The sequence below is a fragment of the Lynx rufus genome, unplaced genomic scaffold (genome assembly GCF_022079265.1).
Source record: "Lynx rufus isolate CCGP_SWC_20201006 ecotype Redwood Valley unplaced genomic scaffold, mLynRuf1.p SCAF_18, whole genome shotgun sequence".
NCBI lineage: Eukaryota > Metazoa > Chordata > Mammalia > Carnivora > Felidae > Lynx > Lynx rufus.
Genome location: NW_025814832.1, coordinates 5,161,538 through 5,188,985, shown reverse-complemented (window position 1 = coordinate 5,188,985; position 27,448 = coordinate 5,161,538). Strand labels below are relative to the sequence as shown.

Below are 27,448 nucleotides of genomic sequence, written 5' to 3'. Positions count from 1 at the left end.
GCAGTTACACTTAGAAATATATATGTATATATTTATATATAGGTCTATAAAAATTTATCACACTTGATCAGAACTGTCCCTCCCACCCTTTCAGTTGGCCCCAAGGGAACCAGATCCTGATCCTGGGCCCAATCCCTGGGTCTTGCTCTCTTGATGCCTCTCTGGCCCTGCTGATCAGTGTGAGGTAGAACTCAGCATTATTATCCACCGTGTTCTGCAGGGAACAGGCCAGCTGCTAAAAGAGCAGTGCCTCTCTCCACAGTACCCTGTGAGCTCCTGACCACCACAAATCCTGATGGATGAGGGGAAGCGCCTCCCACCCCACAAGTCCCTGGGGCCTGAGCCAAAGTCAGATCCTGTACTGCAGCCACTCTTGCATGCTGGATCACTTGCGCCTGCCAAAGATGGACTTCTTGCCAGGGTTCTTGTTGCCCACACTTAAACCGATGAGGAGTCGGGCTTTCTCCTCCTCTTCCTGCTGTTGCATGTTGAGATCTGATTTAGTTTCTAGCTTTCCCCGGACCTCAGACCCTGTTGCAGGCTTCAGCCTTAGCTTCTCTTTGATTACCTGGTAGGTTGAGAGGAGTAAAAGGGAAGGTAAATATTAGTGGAACAGGCAGAATAAATCACTGTGAACCAAGTCAAAAAAGATTTGTTAAGCTTACATGAAGGCACAATGTGGCAATTCAAATTATAAAATGATCTCTGCTTTCAAGAAGCTTACAGTCTAATTAGAACCTATTCTAAACCTGAAGTTGCATCAGCCCTCAGTTCCCTAAAACTCAACAGCAGTTAACATATGTAAGTGTAACCATTTAAACATCTGACCAAAGTCATGGAGAGGGCAGGGATAGAAGTTGCTCACTTCATTCACCTGCCCGTTGCCAAGGCTACTTGTCCTACATATGTCCTACAATGAAATGCTCCTGAGCACAGGACCTGTTTGTCAGCCCCTGCTAACCAAACAGCCACGAACTCTGGCAGGATACCTGGGCAACCAGGGCTTTGCGGCTGTCCCTCTTGACAGCCATGGCAAAGTCTAGCCATGTCCATGTGTTGTTGTGGTACTCCAGACAGGGCAGCACAAGGTTAAGGTCACCCCAATCCACACTATTCTTCTCACCCTGCAAGAGAAGGAGGGAGAGGGGAGAGAAAAGAAGAGCGAAAAGATCAGCTGCCATTTTTAGTCCAAAGCTAATACTTTTTTAATGTATGTGCTGCTGAAGTGAACACACAGTCCAATCTAATACTTGAGTCCCAAGTCTAGCACTTTCCTGCAGCAGCAATCTAAAGATACTGATTTCCCTTTACCTCATCCTGTAACAGTACTGACTCCTGAAGGCAGCAGAGGGAACAGCAGATTATTACCCAAAGACCATCTTCACAATTTAGACTGTCGTGCCTAATTTTAATCTCTGATCTTATCTGGTTCTCTTCCCGCCCTGTTCTAGAAAGTACTAGGGAGGAGCAGACCTTGTAGCTGACACAGAGAGGAACCTGTGGAATCTTTATGTAGATGAAGGAGTTGTTCATGGCAGCTCGCTCTTTCATCTTGTCAATATCATCCACAGGGTGCTAGGAAAGGCAGGAAACGAATATGAGTTCTTGAAACCATCAGAAGAAACTTAGAACCCCAAACATCTCCATCTCCTTTCATCCCTGGAAAAGACTCAGGAAACAGAAGAAATCTTCAGCTGACCCAAACAGAACCCTAGGATTCTTCCATCTTTCTGTCATTAGGGACATGTCTGGTACCTCAGGTACTTTCCGAAATGATCTTCTGACACCAGAACTCCGATTTAAGCCTTGTGCAACACCCTTCCCAGGGCCCAGTGGTGCTGCATCATCTGTTGCAATCAGCTGCCGAGGCTTAACCACTGGTATTCCTATGAAAAAGCAAGCACACCAGCTGTTGTCCTCTTTCTGAAGCTTCAGCTATCTCTGAGGCTGCTACCCCAGTCTTCCGGATCTCCACCATAAAAGTTCTCACCAGTAGTCACCAGTTTGGACTTATCTTCTTCATCACCAACCTCATCATCTTCTACGCTTCGGCCAGGAAAGAAAAAGCCCATTATTCTATGGAAGAACTGGTGTGTCAGCTGGATGGTGAGAGGCACCACATTTACCTAAAGAGGAAAAAGGCTGAAGAAGCAATTAAGCTCAGACATCATCCCTCAGTTTACCTACCCCTAATGTAACATTGACACACACATAGCTTTTGAGTGCCCTTTGTTCCTGGGTCCCCAAAGGACTGTTTACTAACCTCAAAGTGTTCCTTAACAGAAATACCCCCAACAGGGGGCCGGACTTTGCTGAAAAGGCGGAGGGCTAGCTGTCGCCCAGATTGGCAGGAGCTCTGGGGCCGTAGGACTACCTGTAAGATAAAGAGTGATAAATCTACCCACAAATCCCTGCAGACTAAGAGGAAAAGCAACAGTCTTGCTAAGCTAGACAAGCTTTCACCTCTCAGATCACCACAGTATTTCCCTTAGTGGGTTTATGGGGAAGGGCCATTACAAATGCCCTGTGTTAGGAAGCATGAGAATGGGGCAGGAATGGGGAAATAAGACTTGCCTTATAGACGGCATTGGGGAGGAGGTTGTTCATAGTGAACCAGCCCAATTCCAGAAGATGTTCTGCTGTGTCATCAGACTTATTCACCTATAAAGACAGATTGCCCCCCAACCCCACCCCACACACTATTATAAGTCTTTCTCAGGAGCTTGCTAGAGAATTGCTACATATCCTGTTTTCAGGTTCTCCATATGTTTAACCCCAACCTTTGGTATCCCTTTCATCTCCATACAGTCAATTCACCCTTTAATCCAGTGTTTCTCATGGACACTACTAACAAGAGCACTAAGTGCCAGTAATCCTTCCCAATTACTGTGATAGTCAAAAATGGTCTCACTCATTTCCAAACTCCCAGGGGGAAGGAGTGTGGAATAATGAATCATGTCTTCTCCTCCATTTATTGCAGGAAAGCTGAATGTCAGTATAGAATTAATTCTATTCCAAGCTGGTATTGGAAGATTACTTCTTTCTGGGCCATATTTCTAGGGATAATCTTATTCAATGAAAGAAGCATTTGATCAAGCTCATCTATATCTGTATTATTTAATATTACAAACAACTACGTCTAAAGGGAACTCTGCTCATGTATCATCATTAATAACCATTAATACCAGCATTAGTAATCATATAATAATTAGCCTCTTTGTTTCTCCGAGTTAAGACTCCTGTGATAGGTCAATGTCTCTCAATACAGCTGCCTTTATGTGACTGTATATACCCGATACCTTGCTGTAGAGGAACCGCTGCAGCTCCAGTTCAGCAATTCCTAGCTGCCCATCTTCCTCTGTCAGACGCCATCGTGCCTGAGCAAAGTAGAACTCAGTGCGACGAACTACACTCACATCTTCTTGTTGTTTTCGCAACTCCATCTTATTGGCCTGCTGCAATTGGAAATCCTTAAAACACCTATAAATGGACAGGAGGGCCAAAGCCAATAAGGGTAACAGCATTTGGGTTGGGGGTGGGGTAGAATGCTCTAGAATGATGCAGGAGGTAAACCCAGAGATGGACCTATTTTGGGACAGCTATTCCCTATTTTTTTTCACTGGATTCATGCTCCTCACACCCTGGGCCATGGGAGAATAAATCCTATCTTTCAAATTTTTCAATTCCACAGTTGTTGTTGTTGTTGTTTTTTCTTAAGTTCCACACCCATCTTGAGAAACTTAACAGAAGACCATGGGGGAAGGGAAAGGGAAAAAAACAGTTACAGAGAGGGAGGGAAGCAAACCATAAGAGACTCTTAAATACAGAGAACAAACTGAGGGTGGATGGGGGGGTGGGGGAGAGGGAAAAATGGGTGATGGGCATTGAGAAGGGCACTTGTTGGGATGAGCACTGGGTGTTGTATGTAAGTGGTGAACCATGGGAATCTACCCCAAAAACCAAGAGCACACTTCACACACTGTATGTTAGCCAATTTGACAATAAATTATAAAAATATATATACACATATATGTATATATGTGTATACACACACACACACACGTATATATATATGCGCATGTCACATGCTAACCATGTTAAAAAAAAAAAGTAAGTTCCACACCCAGCATAGGGCTTGAACTCATGATCCTGAGATCAAGAGTCACATGCTCTACTGACTGAGCCATAGAGGTGCTGCTTTTTTTTTTTTCCAAGGTTTTATTTTGGGTTTTTTTGGTATATTTTGAGAGAGAGAGAGGGAGAGACAGAATCCCAAGCAGGCTCCCCGCTGTCAGTTCAGAGCCCGACGTGGGGCTCAAACTCAGGAATTGTGAGATTATCACCTGAGGCAAAGTCAAAAGTTGGACACTCAACCGACTAAGCCACCCAAGTGCCCTCCAGGTGCTTCTTAATAAAGTAATCTCTGCCCACTAATAAAGCCCTACAATTGTATCTGCAATTGTGCTCCTTACTGACCAACTTCCAAGATATTTTATTTTCAGTTCACCTGCATAGCACCAGGGCCACAAAAGCTATCTTTCTGAGCTGATTTTCTCCTTTCCCAGGAGGTACTCTAATGAGGAGCCAAAGCAGGGGCTCTCCAGTTCTCAATCTCTTGGCCAAGACCAGCAACGCTCATTCGGGAAGTGCCCAAATCTACATCAGCCTTTGATAATGCACAATAGATCTAAAGCAAGGAAGAGAAATCAATTCCAGCTGGGGCACTAGAAAAGGGCAGGGAAAGGATGCTATGGCACCTGATGAGGATATTCAGCTCTTCACTTTCCAGCTGTAGGTTGGCCTTCTCCTGGTTTAGCTGCAACTGAAGCTTTTGGTTCAGGTCAAGCAAGTTCTCATTCTTGCTGTCATCCTGCAAAGACTAGGGAGCCAAGGCAGGAGAAACTGAGAGGAGATCTCCTTTGTCCTAGGAGAACACCCTCTCCTCAAACTGCCCTGGTGACTACCTTCATGATAGAATACATCTGCTTTTCCAGCTGCCGTATTTGGGCCACATGCTGCCGCACGGCCTCCTGCAAGTGTAATATGCTGCTGCGCTGTTCCTCAGGATTGCTAGAGATCTCAAGCTGGAACCTGACTCGCTGCTTCTTCTCACTATGCTCCTGAAGGAATGGAAAAGGAAATGAGCAAGGTTTCTGGATAGACATGTCTTGTAGTAAGGTGAAATACAGAAAGGAACAAGAAACAGGGACCTCTTCTGGAAAGCTTACTTGTATCTGTTACCATTAGTAGCAAGCATAAAGGGTAGGCCAATGCAGAAGACATAAAGATTTCACAATAAGCCAGTGCCACAGGGTAGGGATAGAGGTGATAGTGGGGACCAGTTACTGTTTTTAGAGGTATTAAAGTGACTCAGCGGAGAACTGACCAAGAAAAACCACACATAAACAAGCTCTGCAGTCTCAGAAACACTCAGACCTTTTCTAGACAATTTCAACTGCTGCTATTGACTAACACAGGATGTACTCACCACAAGGTCCTTTTTCAGTTTGAAGCATGGCTTTTCTTACTGGACCCCAAATAAAGCACAAGGTCTGTCAGTTCCTGTGAGGTTAACTGGCATTCTATTAGGGCCCATGCTCACCTTCCGCTTAGGTTCTACGTGGAGCAGCAGGTTGTTGACGATGTCTAAGATCATGGCATACTGAGCCGGGTTGGTGGAGATTTCCAGCTCATGATGAATAAGGGTGAAGGTATCCACAGCTCCTAGGTAATTGATAGCAGCTAGGTAAGAAACTCAAGTTTCTCTCTAAATATCGACCCCATCTTCTAACCCATATTTGGTATTAGTGAGAGATGCTCATGGGTAGAAATAGGTTTTCTTATTTTAGAATTAAACAATATCCATTCATCCCAGTTCCCTCCAACAGTCCAGTTTATTCTCTTATAGTAGAACTTACACAATGTAGAGCAAAGTGAAAGTGTTAATGCCCAGGGCACAGTGGGACTTCTAATAACACTACTAACTCAAAACCACTAAGGAAATAGCTACTTTCAAAAATTCTCTAGTTCCCTTCTAAAAGCCTTTCAAGCCCTGAATACCTTCCTGTTTCTTTAGGAGATCTTCCTTTTCCTGGTTCTCATGAACCTCAGGTGGCTTAATCTGAGTTGCCAGCTCAGGATCAATGTCATGGCTGTAACTAATATAGTACATTCGGCAGCTACAGCGTGAAATGATCCGTTGGACTTGCTGGGCTTGTTGCGCCTCAGCTGGCTGGTTCCAATCTGGGAAGAGGTGGGAAAGAGATAAGAGAAAGACATTTTCAATGGAGGTATTGTGAGAACCTCCCAGCCATATGTGATGTTTAGGGAACTCCAGACACTTGCTTTCCCCCTAGCCTAAAACAAAATGGTCCTATTCCAGCATATGTTAATTTTAAGAGTATGTAAGAAAATGCACACCTAACAACATGATGGGGAATAAGGGAGAGCTGACCTGTGGTGGTGGTAACCATGCCTCCCACTGCCTGCCCGCTCTCCATCAGCTCCTGCACAGAGTCCAGACTACGCTGCCGGTGCTCCTCAATATTCTTTACCTGAAGACAGAGATACAGGCACCTTTAACTCCTAGCCAACTGGGACACAGATGATTATGATGCAAGTAATACTATCTAAATTTCCACTGCCTGGAACAGCTTGAAGGATCTCCCAGGGTAGAAGACATACATGACTCCCTCCTGGCCCACCACCTAAATTCTCCAAACCCAGATGAGTTACATGCCTGCAGGCCTGAGACCAGAAAAGCAAGCTAGGTTAAAATCATATCCTATCTGGGGGCACCTGGGTGGCTCAGTCAGTTAAGTGACTCTTGATACCAGCTCAGGTCATGATCTCACAGTTCTTGGGATCAAGCCTCACATCAGGCTCTGCTTGGGATTCTGTCTCCTTCTCTCTCTCTGCTCCTTCCCCACTTGTGCTCTCAAAATAAATAAATAAACATTAAAAAAAAAATCCTATCCCACCTCACACCCATTAGGATGGCTACAATCAAAAAAAAAAAAAAAGTGTTGCCAAGGATGTGCAGAAATTGGAACTCTTGTGCACTGTTGGGGTATGTCAAATGGTACAATGGTACTATGGAAACAGTATGGCAATTCCTCAAAAAATTAAAAATAGAATTTTTGCTATGTGACCTAGCAGTTCCACTTCTGGATATATACTGAGAAGAACTGAAAGCAAGGTCTTGAAGAGATTTGTACACCCATGTTCACATGGTATTATTCACAATAGCTAAAATATGGAAGCAACCCAAGTATCCACTGATAGACAAATGGATAAGCAATTTGTTGTACATACAACAGAATCCAATCCTAAAAAGGAAGATGCTACAACACGAACAAACCTTGAAGAGATTATAGGAAGTGAAATAAACCAGTCACAAAAAGACAAATGCTGTATGATTCCACTTATACAAGGTACTTAAGAACAGCCAAAATCATAGAGACAGAAAGTAGAATGGTGGTTGCTGAGGACTGGAAAGGGGAAGGGAGGTTATTGTTTAATGGGTATAATTTCAGTTTTATAAGATGAAGAGTTAGGGAAATGGATGGTGGTGATGGTTGAACAACATTATGAATGTATTTAATACAAACTTAACTTTACACTTAAAAATGGTTAAAACCAGGGGTGGCATCCAACTCTTGATTTCAGCTCAGGTCACGATCTCAGTTGTGAGATCAAGCCCTACATCGAACTCTGCGCTCAGCATAGAGCCTGCTTGGGATTCCCTCTTTCCTTCTCTCTCTCTGCCCCTCCTCTGCTCACACTCTGTCTCAAAATAAATAAATAAACTTAAAAAATGGTTAAAATGGTAAATTTTATATCTTACCACAATAAAAAAAATTTTTTTGAGGAAAAAGTCAATCCTGTCAAGCACAAAAAATTTCATCAAAACCAGTGACTTTCCCACCCACTTTGATATTCATGCAATTGTGGTTTTGCTGTTTTCTGTTTTCAGACAACCACTCTGACACTGTTGCCCATGGGGTAAAGGGAATGAATTCTTTTGAGTCTCTCTGCCAAGCTGAAGTCAAAGTGAATAGTAGAATGAGTGATATGAAGACCATAAGCAGATCTGCCAAGTCACAAAAAATTTCATATGGGAAAGGCAAGATCAAAGTACTCCCACCAAACTCGGTGAAGGAAATCATAAGCAAAACGAAAAGACAACCTACTGAAAGGGAGAAGATATTTGCAAATGATACATAAGGAACTCCTACAACTCAACACCAAAAAAACCCCAAAAAAACACATTAATCCAATTAAAAATGGGCAGAGGACCCGAGTAGACATTTTTCCAAAAGAAGACATACAGATGGGCTAACAGACACATGGAAAGATGCTCAAATTCATTAATCATCAGGGAAATACAAATCAAAGCCACTTCACAGTAAAATGGCTAGTATCAAAATGAAAGAACACATGTTGGCAAGGACGATGAGAAAAGGGAAACTGTGCAACGTTAGCAGGAATGTAAATTGGTGCAGCCATTCTGGCAAACAATACTGAGATTCCTCAAAAAACTAAAAACAGAAGTACCATACGATCTAATAATTCCACTTCTGGGTATTTATTTGAAGAAAATGAAATCATTAATTCGAAAAGCCCTATATTTAATGCTTATTATGTGTATTTATAATAGCCAAAATACAGAAGCAACCTAAATGTCCTTCAACAGATGAATGGATAAAGACGTATTTTATATATACACAATGGAATACTACTAGCCATAAAAAGGAATAAAATCTTGCCATTTTGGGCAATACAGATGGACCTAAGGGTATTATCCCAAGTAAAATCAGACAGACAAAGATAAATCCTATACGATTTCGCTTATATGGGGAATGTAAAAAAGAAACAACAAAAACAGAAATAAACCCATAAAGAACTGGTGGTTGCCAGAGGGGAGGAGGGTGGGAGGAATAGTTGAAATAAATCAAGGGGATTAAAAGGTACATACTTCCAGATATAAAATAACTCAGAGATGAAAAGTACAGTACAGGAAATAGTCAATAATACTGTAATAATTTTATATGGTGACAGATGGTAACTACCCTGGTGAGCATTTTATAATGTTTGTAATTGTCAAGTCACTATGTTGTACACCTGAAACTAATATGTCAACTATACTTCAATTAAAGAAACAAAAAAACCCCTAGGATATTCTACTCTAATGCTAATATCACAGCCTGAGGAAAAAAAGGGTTCACATGTAAAAGAGGGCATGCCTAAAAGAAGCAGAGGCCCGGAAAATGCTAGAGATCTTGCATAGCTCATCCTGCCCACCTCTGCCTGAGTATACCTTCTATGCCTACCTCCTGAGATTAGTGGTAAAGAGCACTGCTTGCCTGAATCACAGATGTAATATATCAGCATGACCTCTCATAGTACCAATAACTTGACCCTTACTTGGCTTGACATCTGATTAAATGATTACCTTGTGTGTAATTACACCTGAGGTTGCTTAGATTGAGCCCTAAGGTTGTTGGAGTAAGAAGCACCAGGCAGGGAGGACAGAAAAGGGATTAGCTTTTTCCCCACTGAGGAGAATGGTAAATGAAGTTATCCTATTGGTCCTTAAAGATGTAGCTGGATCCAGTAACTCATTTGGGTGTACCATGCCCAGCACAATGTGGACACTTCACACCGGTTAAGAAGTAACAATGCTGAGTATTAGGTACATCTTATAACTATTAGATCTCCTATTACTCTGGGAGAATATCCTAGAAATTATAGAGCAAATTCAGTTTTACTACACTGAAAAGAAAATCTATAGCCTAGTCCCTGCCAACTGCTCATAATTCCACCATCTAACAAAATGCTATCTTGACACACTTAGACCTCCTCTGACATAACTTTTTAAAAATGGTGTAATTATTTTCCATCTAAATGAAGCTTTGTATTTTTCAAAGCAGTTTCTCACCCTTGATCCTTTCAACAATCTTGTGAGGGGGAAGTATTAACTCAATTTTACAAATAAAGGCGACTTGGGGCTCTGGGGTGGCTCAGTCAGTTTAAGCCTCTGACTCTGGATTTCAGCTCAGATCATGGTCTCAGAGCTGTGAGTTTGAGCCCCACATCGGGCTCAGCACTAACAACGCAGAGCCTGCTTGGGATTCTCTCTCCCTCTCTCTATGCCCCTCCCCTGCTCTCATCTCTCTCTCTCAAAATAAATAGATAAACTTAAGCAAAGTAAATAAAGGTGACTCGCCCAAAGGCTCATGGCTACTATAACAGCAAAGGTGGCATTAGAACTCACATAACCTGAGTCCTAGACAAGCAGTCCTTGTATTCAACCTTACTGCTTTGCTGAAACTAATCAAACATCTTCTTAAGAGAAATCAGAGAAAGGACAGATAAAGAATTTATCTAAAGTTCTCAGGCTTACTGCCTGTTCTCTTGGCTGCCTGCTGATTAGTGTGATTTATTAGCAGAGGTCAGCAATCTTCTCAAACGTAAAAAAGTTCCAACCCATTTTATTCTAGTGCTGGGAAACAAGAATTTCCCTCACAATAAAAAAGAACAGCAAGAGATTAAAAAAAAAGAAAAAAGCACTATGTGCTCACAGACCACAAATCAGAGACTGCCTGCAATTCCTGTATTTGACTAACCTCTAACCAGAGCTGTCGGCCATCCTGCTCAGTGGGGCTGCTTTCAGTGGTGGCAAAGTACTGCATGCCATCCAGTAGGCAAGTCCAGGATGTCTTTTGCTTCAATGTGTCACCATACCAGGCTGGATGGTGTTGGCACTGCAGCAGCTGAGCTTTGGCAGCTGACACAATGACACAGCCTTCTGTCTCCGCTCCACGAAGAACCATCTATGCCATAGACAGGAGCAGAATCATAGCACAAGGGCCACCAGGGAAGATGAGAAGGTCAGTGAAAGGATTGTATCAATGAATGCAGCTGGATCTAATTCTGGCTTACACTATGGTTTTAGAAATGGAAGGATTATCCTGGATACCTGGTGGAAGGAATAATTGTTTGGAGCTCTATCTGCCCATTCTTATTTGGCGCTGGGAGAAGGTGAACACATATGATTAGGATCTAGCCCAATGCTGGGGTGCTCTGGTAAAGAGAAGTTACCTGGCAATTAACCAGCTCAATAAGGCAGTTTCGGTTATATATATCATCCGTCTGGCAGGCAGCGATGCCACACAGCTGATCACTCACACCTGATTCCTCTTCTGTGAACACTACAAACCTGTCTGTCTCTTCAATCAGCTTCTGCAACATGTAGGCACCTGGCAGAGAAATAGGAAGTGGAAGAAAGTCACAGTCTCAAAGGAATATGGGCAATACATCTAGGGCCAAACCAATCTTCCTTCAATTTCTCTAGAAAATACTCTCTCCAACCTGCAACTCCAGCCCACCCACTCCCCTCCTTGATCTCTGAGGGCAAAATAAGGGTTGTCATTTCATTTCCTCAATTTTAACAAAAATAACAGATTCCCAAGAGCGCTATATAATAGCAGCATTTTTTTCTCTTAGGTATATCAACCTCTGATTACTCTAGGATCTTTCTTCTCATTTTGTTCCTTATATTTTTCATTTTATATTATTTTAAATGTTGTTTGTGGACCACTCCTTTCCATATGAAACCACTCCTTTGCCATTAGTGCCACTGTGTTCTCATAGCTCTACTGCTTCCTACGATTATGCCTCTAAATCCTCTTCTCCCGTGTCTTAGAAATAAGTATCTCCTCGGGTTCCCTTCTCTTCCTCTTTCTTCTAATGAGTTTGTCTAACAGAGTGTTATGGTTAGCAGCATCCAGAATCAGACTTGTCTGCCTGTATTTAAGATCCTATCTCTGCCAGTTACTCGATTGTGACTTTCAGCAGCTTGCTTTAACCTGTGTCTCAGTCCCCTTGTCTGTAAAATAATAATAACTATCTCATAAGGTTGTTGAGGGAATTTAATGCAGTAACATATAAAAGTATTTTGCAGAGTACCTGCCACACAGTAAGCAACTATTATTATCTACTTGGGATTAACTTTTAGCTCTATGCTGAAACTCTCAAAGTCTTCACCTCTAGTACTAAGCTTTTAGATCCTCATTTCCAGCTGTTGGTTAGACATTACCTAGATGTACTACTTGCACCACAAACTCAGCATGTCCAAATCTGAACTCAACAACCCTGTTCCTCCCCGAACTTCTTTAGTATTTAGTATCCTCTGGCTCTCCTATCTCTGATATTACTGTTACCATCATGCTAGTCCCAGGCTCAAAGCCTCAGTCATTATTGCTTTCTATCTTAACTCTTTCTTCCAACCAGTTGTCAAATTTCTTAGTACAATAACATTTCTACCCATCCCCTCATCTCCATTCCCACTGCCTCTACCAAGTTCAGGCCCTCATTACATGTTGTTGGGACACCATAATAGTTTCCTTATCTGTGTCTCCACCTCCAGTTTCTCCTCTCCAGTCCTCCTCCACAGCACTGCTAGATTTATCTTCCTAAAAGTAAAGTCTCATGATGACACATCCCCATTCAAAAACTTTCAGTAGTTCACCACTGTCTACTGAATAAGGACCAAAAACTCCTTAGCCTTGTATAAAAGACCTGTGATGGTCTACCTGTGATGGTCTATGTGCAGCTTTCCTTTCCAGGATCTTCCCTCGCTCCTCGCCTTAGTTACTCTCTATGCCAATTGAAACAGATTGTTCGCTCTCCTTTGAACATACGGAGCCTTACCAAATCTACTCCTATTCAGGATGCCTTGAATGCCTTTCCTCCCCATTTCCACAGGTTCAAACCATACTCAGCCTTCAAGGTCCAGCTCAAATGCTACTTTCCTCGATAAACCTTTCCCTGATTGCACTCCCTCCTTCATTCCAGTCAAGAACTCCCATATACTTTTTTCTCTTTTGATTTCTTTTGATATCACTTTCCACCTTGTTCTTAAATTTACCACGAACTTGCATTCCTCTATACTTATTCCCTCTCCTTAAAATGCCCTCTCCTCTTTTCTTGCCTGCCGAACTCTTATTTATTTTTTAAGGCCCATCTCAATGATCTTTTCTGGGAAGCTTTTCTAGATTTCCCTATGCTGATTTAAATACTTTCTTCTTAAACATTCTTAAAAAGCATTTTCATAATGAAATAATAATTTACATGTCTATTAGTTTCTGAGCTTCTCCTCATTTTTATATCCCTAACGTCTAGGGTTATGTCTGGTACATTATAAACCCACAATAAGCTAAAATGAATCTATGAATGAATGAGTGATTGGGAGTGAATGAATGAACTAAGCTCATCCAGAGATGATAAACTTGTTGAGGCAAGTAGAATGTCATTCATTTTACATCTCTCACTGAACCCAGCACAGTGCTTTACGCCTGTTAAGTACTCAATATTTGTTAACTGAACAAATTAATTCATCAAACCACATAACAATTCTTTAATCATTTTTCTCCCTTACTCATCCCGTTCTGGCCCCATCACTCCTTCATGATCCTCTCCTCCTTCCCACAGGATGACACCCTTTAAATGCCCCTATATCACGGCTATGTAAGTCAGAGGTGACCTACTATGGAAAAAGAATAGTTTTCATCTCTATATCTAGATGGAACCAGCCATGATTTAGTCCTCCCAGTTCTTGTTCAATCCTATGCACATATCCTACACCTAACTCTATGAAGTCTTATTTCCCCCAGCTTACCTCCTGAGGACCCCTTATCAGGCTGTCCACTAAAGCTGGGAGTGCTGACAGGAGGTGGGGCTGGGGCACTGGTCAGAACACTCTGCTTTGGCTTTTTAGCTGGCATCTGGGGATCAATCTTTAACCCCTTCAGGGCCTCCGTAGAGAGATTACGTTTGAGTACAGCTGCCTTTTTATAGCCATCATATAAACCAAAGGCAATGTCCCGATTGGTGGTTGTCCAGGAAGCCCGTAAATCTACCAAGTGCAGCTGGTGTGTATGAAAGGCAGGATCCCCAACTCGAGTAGAGAGCTCCTAAGAAACAGGAAAAGAACCACAAGGTAGCATGGAAATTCCCACTATTTCTCCTGGACCACAAAAGCAGAGGCAAGAAAACAAGCTTGTTGAACAAGAAATCTGTTCTGGGGGAGAAAAGACCCTGGAGAAAGAAAAACTAAGTGGTCTTAGTTTGTGCATTAGATTGCATTCTGACTACATCCGCTGTATTTCAATGATTTAGAAAATTTCAACACATGGGGCGTGCCTGGCTGGCTCACTCGGTAGTGTATACGACTCTTGATCTCCGGGTCATGAGTTCAAGCACCACCTTGGGTGTGAAGCCTACTTTAAAAAAAAAAAAAAAAACAGGGGCGCCTGGGTGGCGCAGTCGGTTAAGCGTCCGACTTCAGCCAGGTCACGATCTCGCGGTCCGTGGGTTCGAGCCCCGCGTCGGGCTCTGGGCTGATGGCTCAGAGCCTGGAGCCTGTTTCCGATTCTGTGTCTCCCTCTCTCTCTGCCCCTCCCCCGTTCATGCTCTGTCTCTCTCTGTCCCAAAAATAAATAAAAAACGATGAAAAAAAAATTAAAAAAAAAAAAAAAAAAGAAAAGAAAATTTCAACATAAAAAATCTTTCCTTAATTAGGAAAAACAACAACAAAAAATACCAAAGAAGGTGCTAGGAAAAAAGTTTTACTGTTTCTTGAAAGGCAAGAGACTATCTTTAGGAGAGGGAGAGAAGGAATATTCAAAAAGAGGTACGCTGATACAAATGATAACAGTGAGTTCATCAGACAGTAATGATATATATACTTGGAATACAGTTAGAAACGTTACCCGGGACTTTGCTTAAAACCTACTGCTATGGACTGAATTGTGTCCCTCTCCATAATTCATATGTTGAGACCATAATCCCCAATGTGATAATATTTGGAGATGTGACTTTTAGGAGGTAATTAAGTTTCCATGAAGTCACAAGAGTGAGGCCCTTGTGATGGGATTAGTGCCCTTATAAGAGACACCAGAGAGTGTGTTCTCTCCCTCTCTTTTCCTGCCATGTGAGGACCCAGCGAAGGCAACTGTCTACAAGCCAGGAGGAGAGCCCTCACCAGAATCTGACTATGTTGGCCCCTGATCTTAGACTTTCCAGCCTCTAGAACTGTCAGGAATAAATTTCTGTTGTTCAAGCCACACATTCTTTGGTGTTTTGTTATAGCAGCCCTGTAACAGCAGACTAAAACACCTACTGATAAAAATAAGGTAGCAAAGAGACTGTGTCAGGCGGTACCTCCTCAGCCGTGCGATTGCTGTGCCGTTGGTAGGTGAGAGAGGACAGGCTCAGTAGGTGGGTCTTTGTTACCAAGGGATCAAGGCAGTGATCAGCATTTTCTTCAGTGGGTGAAGCCATCAGGTGAACAGTCACCTGACTTAGGTCACTAACCATCTGGGTCACACTCCAGTCAGAGATGAGACGCCGCATCACTGTGCCCGCTGAGAAAAGGAGGCATACAGAGCCCATGCAGACCAGTACAGAAGAACAGTGTGGGACACATAGAGGGAAGAGCAATGTGAAGGGCAAAGAGGGTAGGAAAAATGAAGGCAGTCTTTGACCTTACCTTGAGGTATAAGCCGCTGAGTTCCCCTAGTGAAGACATGGCCCTGACTGCACTCAATCTGGATGCCCCGTTGCTGGGCAAATGAGGCCCAATAATGCACCTGGCAACAAGAGAGCATAACACTGAACAAAGAATGGCATCAGATGATTAAGATGAGAAAAAACACGAAAACGAGGGAAGGGGAAAGAACTGAAGATGTCACCAGGGCTGTCAGAGCCTGACCTGTAGCTGGGGAAAGAGTGCAGTATAGGAAAGCTGCTTGTAGTGCTGGCCGAGTTTCTTTTTGCTAGGTTTCAGGTTATTAAAGAGCTTTCCCCTACAGATAGGCCTTGTGACACTAGTCCAAGTTGCCCAGAAGTTTTGCATCCAGCGCAGGGTACTACTATATAGCAGAATCCGGGGCTGGGATATCGCTGCAAAAGAAAGGATAGACATTTCCTACCTGTGGTTAAAACACAGAGATAAAGCTAGCTTCAGCTTTTAGAGGTTTAAAAATCCAAACAGCATTCAACCTCACACTATCCCCAACACCCATTCCTTTTAAAGATCTAAGCTTTGTTTTCACCAACTCTCTCTCAGAAAAGGTCCTAATCCAAATCCTCCCTTGCTTTCCTTATCCCCTCCCCCAAGGGTCAAGTTGAAGTCCTCGGTGTTTAAGCCCATCCTCCCAACCCTTCCTCCCACTGCCCCAGACCCAAGCCTCACTCCCACTGTGCCGGGTCAGATCCATCTTGATGGAGAGATTGAGGTTCTCAGAGCGGAATGCCCGGTAGGAGTCATGGAGCTGGCCCAAGGGCACCTCAGGCAGGAACTCTGGAGCCCGCAGAGTGACACCATGGTGATCATGGGGGTTCCCATGGCACAGCCACTGCAGGTCCAGTGTCATGCAGAGGTCAGGCAGGTGAAGGAAGCAGCAGTCATCATACCTGTCTCACAACAGAGTCCCAGCCCTCAGTGCCCTGGTCACTTGCAACCCCCTGGCCCTTCCCCACTCCCCCCAACCTGAGTCCCTCACCCCGTTGAGGCATTACTCCACTCACTTAGAAGCTGTTCTCACGTTGACATCCAAGTCACCCTTGAACACAAACTGACCAGGTTTCCAATGAAAAGACAGGTGGCTCCACTCCCAGTGCATATTTTCAGTTGTGTTGTACGGGTCCTATAACCATCCCCAACAACTTGGTGAGGTCTGGATACAAGTATCCTCCAAATCTCCCAAATCAGTACCTTTTTCTCTCCCTACCATGTGCTACACAGGCCCCAACCATACCATCCTAGTAACTCCTCTGGAACCCCTCACCTCAGTAGCCAGCTGGTGCAGATTTGCCTGTTCTATGTCCATGTGCCAGTCCCCATGAAACAGTAGACGGCTCTTGTCCCACCAGGGCAAGGGTGGGCTGGGGTCAGCTGAAGGCTTGGTCAAGAGGTCCACAGATTGGCTAATCAGGGTCCAGGCTGGATCCCAGCACGGGCCCCATACCACTGTGTACTGGAAGATTTCCGCTGGGACAGAGGGGCAAAGGGTACAGGTTGTTACACAACTTCTTTCTTCACTCCAGAAGGGCCTCAGCTCATCTCCCATCCTAGCCACCACAACATCCCTCAGCCAAACCAACTGCCTTCCTCTACTCACAGCGGAAGTCGTGGTAGAACTTGAGTGGGGGCATGTTCCTCTCTACTGCCACATTACCCCATGGAAGCCCCAAGTGCAAAATCTGACGCCGCCGGGAGCAAGGCTGACCACTCTGCTCGGTGCCCACAAGTCGACCCATCAGCCTCCAGTCACGGATCTCAAACAGGTATCGGGGATAATCTCTTATCCGAACTGTTATTACAGGGAAGATATACAATGGCTATTCAGAGGACTGTCTCAATATTCTCAAACATTTTTCTCCCCCACCACTACTTTTACCCAGCTATTTAACAAAGTCAACTGAGAGAACAAGAGCTGGCAGTTGACAGAAAAGCTGAAAAAGGGCATGGAGACACCGAGCAGATGGTGAGGGGAATACCACTGAGATCCAAGGGGTACACCAACCCTGAAGACGACTGTGTTAGCTGTCCCTTTATGTTAGCCAAGCAGTTTCAGGGTGAAATTCAGGAACAAAGAAAGGGAAGAGGAGCCCACCCATCCCACTCCACCCATCCCACAACCACCAGAGTTCCCAATATAACTGAGCTCCTCTGCATCCACTCAAAGAGCTTCCTGGAGCTGGGAGGGCAAACACCAGACTCTGCAAATAAGGAAGTACTACTTACCCAAAAATGTCTTAACACTGCACTTGAGCATACGACACCACTGAATGACAAGATCTACTCCCTCAGCAGGGAAAGGGCTGCCTGGATCAAGCTCTTGAACTTGCTCTACCACACGCTCAGGGCCATGGAAGGAGACATCTGCCAGAGCTACCAGCTCTAGCCCCGCCAGGCTCCAAGTGAGCAGGGCCCGGCGCATAGGTGTGTTGCCATAGAGACGACGGGAACGCTGAATGTAGATTTCGATGTTTTTATGTTCCAAAGAGGCATAGAGCTCCTCAATTTTGCGGGCTGGCAGTAACTCCCCATGTTGCTTCCGAAGGGCAGCCACCTTGGCATCCAGCAACTGCAGCCTTTTGGCACTCTCCTTACTTTCATCCTTCATCAGTTCATAGTTATCACGAAGTTTCACCTCAAAAATGTCATCCAGGAAAACCCATGAGAAGTGCTGAACCTTCAAGAGTAGATCCGGTGGGAGTGGGGCAGGGCTTGGAGAAGCCTGAGCATGAGTTCCTCGATGCAGCCCCTTCAGCCATTTCTGAACTCCCACAGCCTCATCCAGAGTTCGAGAGAAATCGTACTGATAAGGAAACTCCACTGAGACTGATCCCAAGGACAGGAGCCAAACACGGTTCCGGAGGGTCTGCAGCACAGGGAAGGGGTTCCGGTGGAGGATCATCTCCTCCAGTTCAGGTAGCAGCTGTACTTCCACCTCCTTGAAGTTGAAGATGTTATTGCCATCAAAGCCGGCAGCCAGCTCTGGGCAGTAAGCCTGCAGTGAACCCCCATGCCTGCTCAGCGACACACTCTCTGCAGCCAGGGTAATGAATTTGTCCTCAGCTACAAAAGCTGTCAGCTTAGCTGTGCTCACCTCTAGTGTGAGGTTTAGGAGCCGCTTTGGAGGAGATGGCTCAGGGAGATGACCTTCTGGCTCAGACGCAGCCTCTGGAGTCTCTAGTGCAAGGAGTGGAACAGTCTCGGGAAACAGAGTGGCTCTTAGTAGGTCTCGGCAATGCAGGGTAGCCAGGATGTGCTGGTACAGGTACATGTGATCTGGGGGGCTCCAAAGTAAGGTCAGCCCTGCACCACACTGAACCTTCAGGGAACAAGAGAAAAGAATCTGTCAGTTACAATATCCCCAAATAGGAGAGCTGACCGGGAATATTATACAAGCACACCTGGGTCAAGAACCATCTCCACTAGGAAGTATTTCCTGAGTAGCCTCATTAGTTACTCCCTTGCCTTGTTCCCCTTAGCACGAATGTGCTAAGCTAACGGTTCTTGTTCATGTGTAAGAGCACTCACACTTTTGAATTCTCAACTGGATTCTAAATTGTCCAAGAGTAGAGATCATGTGTGTTGATTCTTTAATATCTACCATAGGATATCAGCTATGTACAGCAGACAGTTAATCATTTGGCTTTATATTTCTGTCTATGAGTTATTTTTCTATAACAGGCTCACTCTGCATAATAACCACTGCAACAATCAATTTGAAAATGTTTTATGCATTGATTGCATCTTAATTCTTAAATATAAAAAAGACTGACCACACAAATCAATACAGCGATTGATTTACACAAAAGTATGCCTCAAAGAAGGGAGTCCTTGTCAGCTTGGAAAACAAAATCAATTCTGAATAGTGAAGCAGAGAAAATTTAAATTCCAGAACAGAAAAATTCCTTTGAGTTCCAGCCTCTAAAAAGGCAACTCTTCAGTTTCCAAGGGAAGCTGAAGCCTGACAATTAGGAAGATATCCCACACCTCTCCTAAGAGGATTCCATGTCCACCCGATAGTCTGAGGAGAAAAATCTTGGAAAGCCTCTTAAAACTTGCCAGTGCCTCCATCTTTAGAGCCATTCCAGCCTTTTATTTTTATTTACTTATATTTAAAGATTTTATTTTTAAGTAATCTCTACACCCAACGTGGGGCTCGAACTTAAAACCTCAAGATCAAGAGATGTATGCTCCAGCAAGTGAGTCAGCAAGGCACCCCTCCCTTCCAGCCTTTTAATGAGCTGGGTGCTTCAGGAAAGTAACACCAGATCATGATCTTTAAAAAAAAAAAAGCTCCTTATTTTTCAGAGATATGCACTGAAATGTTTACGGTTGAAATTATACGTCTGGTATAGGTCTGCTTCAAAATAATCCCAGAGCGGGAGGTGGATGGCAGAGTGTAGCTAAAACACATTGGTCCTAAGCTGGCAATTACTGAAGCTGGGTATGGATACGTACAAGTTCATATGTTCTAATTGTGTGTATATTTTACATCCCACAATAAAGAGTTAAAAATGTACAGAACAAGCAAGGACAAAAAGAATAACACAAAGTGTCCTATTTCTCACAGTTTGAGTTTCACACCAGACTCAAAAGACTGGGAAATGCTCTAAGCCTAGGGAGAAGCCAACCTGACTCCACCTCCCCAAGGAAGCATTACCTCCAGGGAGCGGATGCTGCTGTGGTAGGTGATGGACAGCATGGAGAGGCTGAGCACGGGAGTGGGGATGTCAGGAGCCTTGCAGCACGGCTGCATCTTCTCTGTGACGGACTTCACCAGCGCAAGCACAAGTCCCTGGACACCCACAGTGGAGGTTTCAGCACTTCCCAGGATAGTCAGTGTGTCCAGTCGGACCTCGGAAGCACCTAACATCCAGAAACCATGTCAGCATCGGTTCGCAGCTCTCAAATGGCAACCGCAGCCCTCACTCTCCTTTCTTATTTATTCCCTCCACTCTAGCTTTCTGTGTTACCCATACCTCCCTAAGATCATTCCTCATATTTCAGGGAAACTTTTCCTCTCCTAAATTAACCTACCTAAATCTGGCAGACCCAAAGAAGCTCCCTAACTGCTACAAAGTGCCCGGAGACGTACCAGTTACTTTTTAGAACTAAACACACACGGAAATAAAAAAAATCAATTTCTTGATCAACTATCAAGGCTTTTTTTTTAAATGTTTATTTTCTTTTTGAGCAGGGGAGGGAGAGGGAGAGAGAGAGTGGAACAGAGGATCAGAAGAGGGCTCTGTGCTGACAGCAGACAGCCCGAAGCAGGGCTTGAACTCACATATTGTGAGATCATGGCCTGAGCCTAAGTTGGACACTTAACCAACTGAGCCACCCAGGTGCCTCAAGGCTTTTTTTTTTTTAATAATGATTTGACTTTTTATTTTTTTAATACAATTTATTGTCAAATTGGCTTACATACAGCACCCAGTGCTCATCCCAACAAGTGCCCTCCTCAATGCCCATCACCCATTTTTCCCTCTCCCCCACCCCCTTTCTTAAATAAATCTTGCTTAATATTTAATATCTCCTATAGACCTTTAAGAAACATCAAGAAACCCAATAGTTGTGTAAGACCTTCCAGTATCTCATGCCTTTAATTTAGAAAATTTTCACATAATCATGGGGTACCTGGGTGGCTCAGTCAGTTAAGCATCCAACTTCGGCTCAGGCCACCATCTCGCAGTTGGTGAGCTCCAGCCCCACGTCGGGTTCTGTGCTGACTGTTCAGAGCCTAGAGCCTGCTTCAGATTCTGTGCCTCCCTCTCTCTCTGCCCCTCCCCCGCTCATACATGCACATGTACTTGCTCTCTCTCCCAAAAATAAACATTAAAAAAATAAAATTAAATAAATAAATAGAATAGAAAAATTCACATAGTCAGCTTCATTAAATGAAAAGGCACAGACTGAACCAGCATAATCTGCTTAGGTTAGAAACTACCCACTTCGGTACAGACTTCCTGTCCCACTTACCAACCAGGGCAGAAAGGGTGAATAAGTTCATGTCCTCCACCTTCAAGTCCACCTTCCACAGTAGTGACACAGATTCCCCAAATGAAGACTCTCTAGAGACAGCGGACTTCCCAGACTGTATGTCCATCAAGGATAAAATGCGAGAGAGACACTGGGCACAGGTATCTGATGCTTCTACCTGCAGTCCTCGAATCGTACAATCAAGAAACAGGGTATCTGACTGGGTGCTAGACAGGCCCAAAGGCTGGTTATAGCTGCCCTAGAAAAGAAGCAGAGGGAGCCCCATTATGAGCATGCAGACACACAGTTCTATAATACCCTGATGCATCATATTCTGGCAAAAAGGGGCTCCACGCTCTAAAGCAGGGCAGGACAAGGAAACTATATGGGGCTCCTGTTCACCAAAGTCCCCACCTACCTGTAGTGTGAAGGAGTCCAGGACAAGTGCCTCACCCCAAACATGCATATTGGGTGGGTGGGGTGCCCGCTGAATGTGAGAGTCACTGCCCACCCGCCAGCAGAGGTGGTCCACAGTTAGGACGCCGCGCTGATGGATACTCTGTGGCCTCAGGTGCTGGTAATCTGAACAAAGAAGGTGGGAGACAGGAGTTCTGTGGAACCACTGTGGCCATCAAGTGGGCCCAGCTTCACTAATGGACAGATTCTTACTCCTTTTCCATACCAGAGCCTTACCTAGAGAGATGGAATTGAATCCCAAGGCAAAGGGTGGTGTATCACCAAGCTGAATGGAAACGTTGACATTGGAGATGGAAGTGCTAAAGATAATGGGAGCCAGGATCTGGGGGAAGGTTCTGCAAAGGGACAGACATCACTGTTTGGTAAGGAAAGAATTCCAGCTTCCTATTATGGAGGAGACACCTGAAGCTCTCCAAAGTCAGGGTGAGTTTGGTTGTGATTCTTAGAATGGAAAACAACCAGAAAATTAAAAGACTGAAATTGTCAGTTTGCTGTTTACTGCTACTCCCAACAGTAATCTGCAGGAATGCCACAGTTACTAGGTTGAACCACATGAGACTGCCATTTCATAGGTCAGATATGAATGTCAAATATAGACATCAGCATATCATATGATTCAACCTAATACAACCAAGGGGCATTTCTTCCAAGCCATGGAAGGTGACATGACCGACCACCTTAAAATCTAAGACAGACAAGACACTGTGGATCATTTAAGTTCAGTTCAACAATTGTTTATTTTGTATAATAAGGCACTATGCTGAGCAATAAGGACATAGAAACAAAAAGGACCTCATCCTACCGTCAAAGAACCTAGTATAATGGGGAAGATCTATAAAACAGAATTGCTACTGAAGTAATCAAATACACGTTTAACACAATATGCCACTTTAGACCAAAAGAATCTGAGAATCCACCTGGTAAGATGGTGGCTGAAAAAGATTACACTGACCTTTTTTTTCTTTGCGTAAGAACAGATGAACTAGACCCTTGGGTCTCCAGTGCTAGCATGTGCAGCCAGTGAGAGAATTCCTGGTGCCGGTAATGAATAATGCAAGTATTCAAAACCAGGGAGGCTAGGAGGTCGATGGTAGTCACCTGAAAATAAATACCAGAACTGTGGGCTTGGGTTTTATCTCATTAGCTCACAATGCAATGATACAGGGAGAGAGTAGAGAAAGGAACGATTCTTCGTATCACAGTCATCACACCTGCACACTGGCCTTGAGGGAGTTGAGACAGACAATGCGCTGGCGGCTCTGGGACAGCAACAACCCATCTGTAAGGGTAAAGAGCAGATCAGAGGAGAACACTGGGGAAACAAAACATAAAACTAGGAGAGGGTCAGAGGCAGGCAAGCAGATGAACAGATTATCACCCAAACTCATGAATTGGGGCTATTTTCTCTCAGTATGTTCTCTCCTCTCCATCTCCAGTTACACTGATATTAAACTAAAAAGACCAAATGGGGCACAGGGGAAAGAGTGTCTGGTACTCTCAGTACCGACATCCCCACCCGTGAACCTTTCAGTACGAGTTCAGTGTTCATCTGTGCCATATCAGAGTTTGCTGTGAAGCTTCGAAGAGGCAGCTGATCCTCATCACGGTGGTACAGGAACTGCAGCAGCTTCAGTGTCCAATTCAGGTGCCTGGATGAGAGACAGACTCTGGCTCAGAAATACATGCCATTCTGGGGTGACTGGGTGGCTCCGTTGGTTAAGCGTCTGACTTTGGCTCAGGTCATGAGCTCGCAGTCCGTGAGTTTGAGCCCCACATCAGGCTCTGTGCTGGCAGCTTGAAGCCTGGAGCCTGCTTCAGATTCTGGGTCTCTCTCTCTGCTCCTCCCCCATTCACACTCTGTCTCTCTCTCCCTCCCAAAAATAAATATTAAAAAATAAATTTAAAAAAAAAAGAAAAAAAAAAAAAAAGAAATACATGCCATTCTTACTCCCTTTCTCCCCACAGACAAACTCAGTGCAGCTACTAGGCTGGTTACAGAGACCCCAGCATATAGCTCCAGTTATCATTCTCTGTACTTCTGTGCCAGGAGAGATCTCACCTCTTTTGACTGTTCATGGATAGCACCACACTTGTGATCTCCATCTTCACTTTGACCTGGTCTGGCAGCTGCTGAAGGAGGTACAGGCCAGGCAGAGCTGGCTCAGCTAAGTTCTCTGTCACCTCTGAAAACATAAATGAATAACACAGGAGCAATGAATCCTGAACACACTCAGGATTCCCAAAATGCCCTGTCCTCTTTGGCCACGTCTTCCACATAAAATAGGGTAACCCAATACCCAATATTAGGCCGGGGCTTTACCTGAACAAGGAACAGGTTTGGGTGCTAGGCTTGGGCTCTGGCGCAGCAGCTGACTATGGAAAAGGCCCTCATGCAGTTCAGCATGGAGTGTCCACATATCCACAGCGATCACCTTCAGTTGCCGACTGCTGATGCCCACCTCTAGACACAACTTTAGGGCCAGTGAGAGCTCCGCTAGGCAGGTGTCCTCCTACAGGGAGGATAAGCCTCTGAGGTGTTAAGAAGTAGGCAGTTTGGGGTCAAAATGCAATGGTCTGGAACACCACCTTGAGAGAATCCACATAAGAACACAGAAGCTCCTTCGTATCTTGCACCCAGAAGGAAACAAGGCATCTGAATGACCATGACATACTCACCAACTGGCCACTCTTTAGAACTTTGCTGTTGATCTGATTTAGGCTCACCTCACATTTCAGCCTGGAAAAGGAAAAAAAAAAAAATTAGAGTACTTGGCCCCTTTCCTCACCATTTAAGTTCAGTCAAGCTTTGCTGGATGAAAGGAACAAGGCAGGGAGAAGTGCCTAATCTCAACCTCTCCTCAAATGCTACAGGATGAAAATCTGACACCTTAATAAGAAAATTCACCCACGCTAAAACAATTTTAAGACAAGAATGGAATTACCTGACCCTCTTCTACCCAATGGTTACCTTTTCCCATCACTGTCCAAAAGAAAGCTGCTTTCTCTGATCTGAATGTGCCACAAGGACTCAGAAGTAGCCACCTTGAGAACCATGATGTTTATAGAATCTACATGAATGGAGAACAGCTAGAAGAAGCAAAGAAGAATAATGATTAATATCAAGGCACTACCTTTCCCTCCTAACAGAGAAAGAATAAGAGGTAGCTCTTGATATGATGTTCCCAAAAGAGTGGAAAAATCCACCCATGACTACAAAGCCAGCCATCCCTACTACAGTCCAGGAAACTGGGAGAAGTATCTCACCTGACAGAAGATCTTCAGTAAGGATGGACTAAAGGACAGTTCCTTTTGATGCACCCCAGTGCTCTGAGAAAATGGGGCAAACAGGCCAGAAACCTTCTGTAGATCCGTTCTGATACGCACTTCTCCAAAGCACAATGCCACATAACGTCTGTTCAGAAGAGAAACCTCACTATCATCAGGTCCACCCTTCCCTAGCAGTCTCCTCCCCCCCTCACCTTCACTCTCTCAACCTCCCTAGAAATACAGCTCAAATCATGGATAACAGTCTCATAGTAGGTATCAGTATCTGTCTCACGAAATAACAGCTTGCAGGCTAAAGGGGAGGGGAAGAGGGAGACATCAGCAAAACCCCTCCTTGGGTTGTGAGGCCTCTGTAGAATGTCATTCTGCAAACTCCAATTCCAAAAGATTCCCCAAGGGAAGAGTAAGGATGTCGAGTACTCACGGCAGATCATGGCTAAGGAGTTTGCTGGAAATCCACAGGCTATCAATTTCCTAAAACAGTGTGGGAGAAAGCTTTGTACATTAGCTGCCAGGTAAACCATTAGCAGCTTGACAGACAGGAAAAGTTCTACGAGGAGGAAGCCCTTCCACTAAATATTTTCCACTCCATTTCCACCAACTTCTCTCCTGAGCACTATATCCTGCTCCTCACAATGACATTGGCTCAACTTGGGTTAGTATTTCTCTTTCATGGATATGTTGCTGTTTCCCCTCTTAAATTAGAACAGTAAGCTCTTCTATTTCCTGTTATCTTTGTTCTGTCCTTACTTCTGTATCTTTCTTATTGTACCCTGCACACTCTGTGCCTTATAAGGATTTTTAACTCAACAACTTGCATTGATCCCAGCGTTTCCAAACTAACTCTTAAGATCATCTTGGCAAAGGGGTGCCAAGGCTGGGCTAACCAGGAAAGTCACCCAGAATTTTTTTAAAAAGTAATAAAAAGTTGAAATTCAGCTGGGTCCACCCACACACATACCCAGGGAGTTGCCCAAGACTCACCACTGTTTGCTGGTGCTGTTGAAACTTAAGGCTGACATTCTGGATCCAAAAAAAGGAGCCGATCTTTAGCTCCGCCTGCAGCTTCCGCTGACACCACTTGGTGGCCAACCGGACCACAAACCACCTGCAGAAAAATCCTTGTGAGTTCACAGGACCCTCTCCCAATTTGGGCTTTCCTCATTCTTTGCTGGTCCTAGAAGGCCTTGCAAAAAGGTCATGTCCTAAAGCTGGATCTTCTGGGCAACTCTCCAGTCTCCGAAAACAGCATTCTGTCACTTACACTCAGCCACAAAGATCAAGACCCTAATTCTGTAGTGTCCCCTTCACCCAGATGAAATCAAACTACAGTCCACCTCCTAAGTTGGGGACAAAGAAAGCAATCCTTCCAACCCTTAGGAACCCCAGATGAAGAAAGAAGAGGCCCCAATAGGATTCGAAGTACAGGTAGCTGTGTCAGATGTGCCATCAAATACTCCCCCACACAGTCCATGTCTCCGCCCTCTAGACAGGTGTCAGAGAGAAGGCGGTGGGGTCACACCCGGCCGGCTCAAATGCCGTTCTCTCCTGGGCAGCCAGACCTGTTCCGGCTCCTAGGGCGAGGCTGCAGGTGCCCTCTGCACTCGGTGAAGGGTACACTCAGGGGTGTGTGAAGGGAGAAAGAGAGACCACCAAGCGGGGGCCCCTCTACACACACACACACACACACACACACACACACACACACAACCTATTCAGCTTCGAGCCTCAGCATCTCCTCAGGCCTCGCCCGCTCCCTCAGTCTCCCCTACTCCCAGGTCCTCGGCGCCAGCTCGGGTCTTACGCCCCCGCTCAAGCCCTCCCCTCGCCGCGCGACCCCTCCGCGGCCCTCCTCGGGCCCTCCCCCTCCGCCGCCTGCACACCGTCCCCCCCAGCCCCCTTCCCCTCCCGCGCGCCCTTCTAGCGCGCCCCCCCCTCCTCAGTCTCTTTTCCTTCCCCAGCCCCCGCCCGCTATAGCCGGGATCCCCTCACCGGCCTAAGAAGAGGGCGCAGAGCGTAACCAACAGCAAGGCCACCAGCGCGGAGAACAGGGGCATTCCGGCCCCGGCCCGGCCTGGCTCTGGCCCCCGCCCTGCCGGGCCCCCCCTCCCCACGCCGGCT

At 44.9% G+C, this 27,448-nt stretch overlaps 1 protein-coding gene across 2 annotated transcripts; it reads right to left on the bottom strand.

Annotated features, from left to right (window-relative positions):
* Window positions 1–4: 4 nt before the first annotated feature.
* On the bottom strand, window positions 5–27,448 carry BLTP2 (bridge-like lipid transfer protein family member 2). Of its 2 annotated transcripts, XM_047080727.1 has the most exons (39): window positions 27,320–27,445; window positions 26,312–26,435; window positions 25,752–25,801; window positions 25,307–25,454; window positions 25,011–25,129; window positions 24,719–24,779; window positions 24,363–24,552; window positions 24,102–24,225; window positions 23,567–23,691; window positions 23,254–23,321; window positions 22,995–23,140; window positions 22,259–22,377; window positions 21,984–22,147; window positions 21,566–21,824; window positions 20,247–20,452; window positions 17,813–18,905; window positions 17,187–17,378; window positions 16,854–17,056; window positions 16,594–16,712; window positions 16,259–16,479; window positions 15,776–15,966; window positions 15,554–15,653; window positions 15,226–15,428; window positions 13,682–13,976; window positions 11,104–11,261; window positions 10,629–10,835; window positions 6,455–6,554; window positions 6,061–6,243; window positions 5,603–5,724; window positions 4,965–5,120; window positions 4,758–4,879; window positions 3,300–3,480; window positions 2,575–2,661; window positions 2,264–2,374; window positions 1,991–2,126; window positions 1,756–1,886; window positions 1,474–1,575; window positions 990–1,124; window positions 5–568 (listed from the first exon to the last, which is right to left on the bottom strand). In XM_047080727.1, the coding sequence occupies exons 1-39, from the start codon at window positions 27,382–27,384 to the stop codon at window positions 386–388; spliced, it is 6,699 nt and encodes a 2,232-aa protein (XP_046936683.1). In that variant the 5' UTR covers window positions 27,385–27,445; the 3' UTR covers window positions 5–385. The 2 variants fall into 2 exon arrangements, with proteins under 2 accessions (XP_046936683.1, XP_046936684.1); XM_047080728.1 differs by lacking the exons at window positions 5–568; window positions 990–1,124; window positions 1,474–1,575; window positions 1,756–1,886 and having other exon boundaries at window positions 1,991–2,142; window positions 27,320–27,448.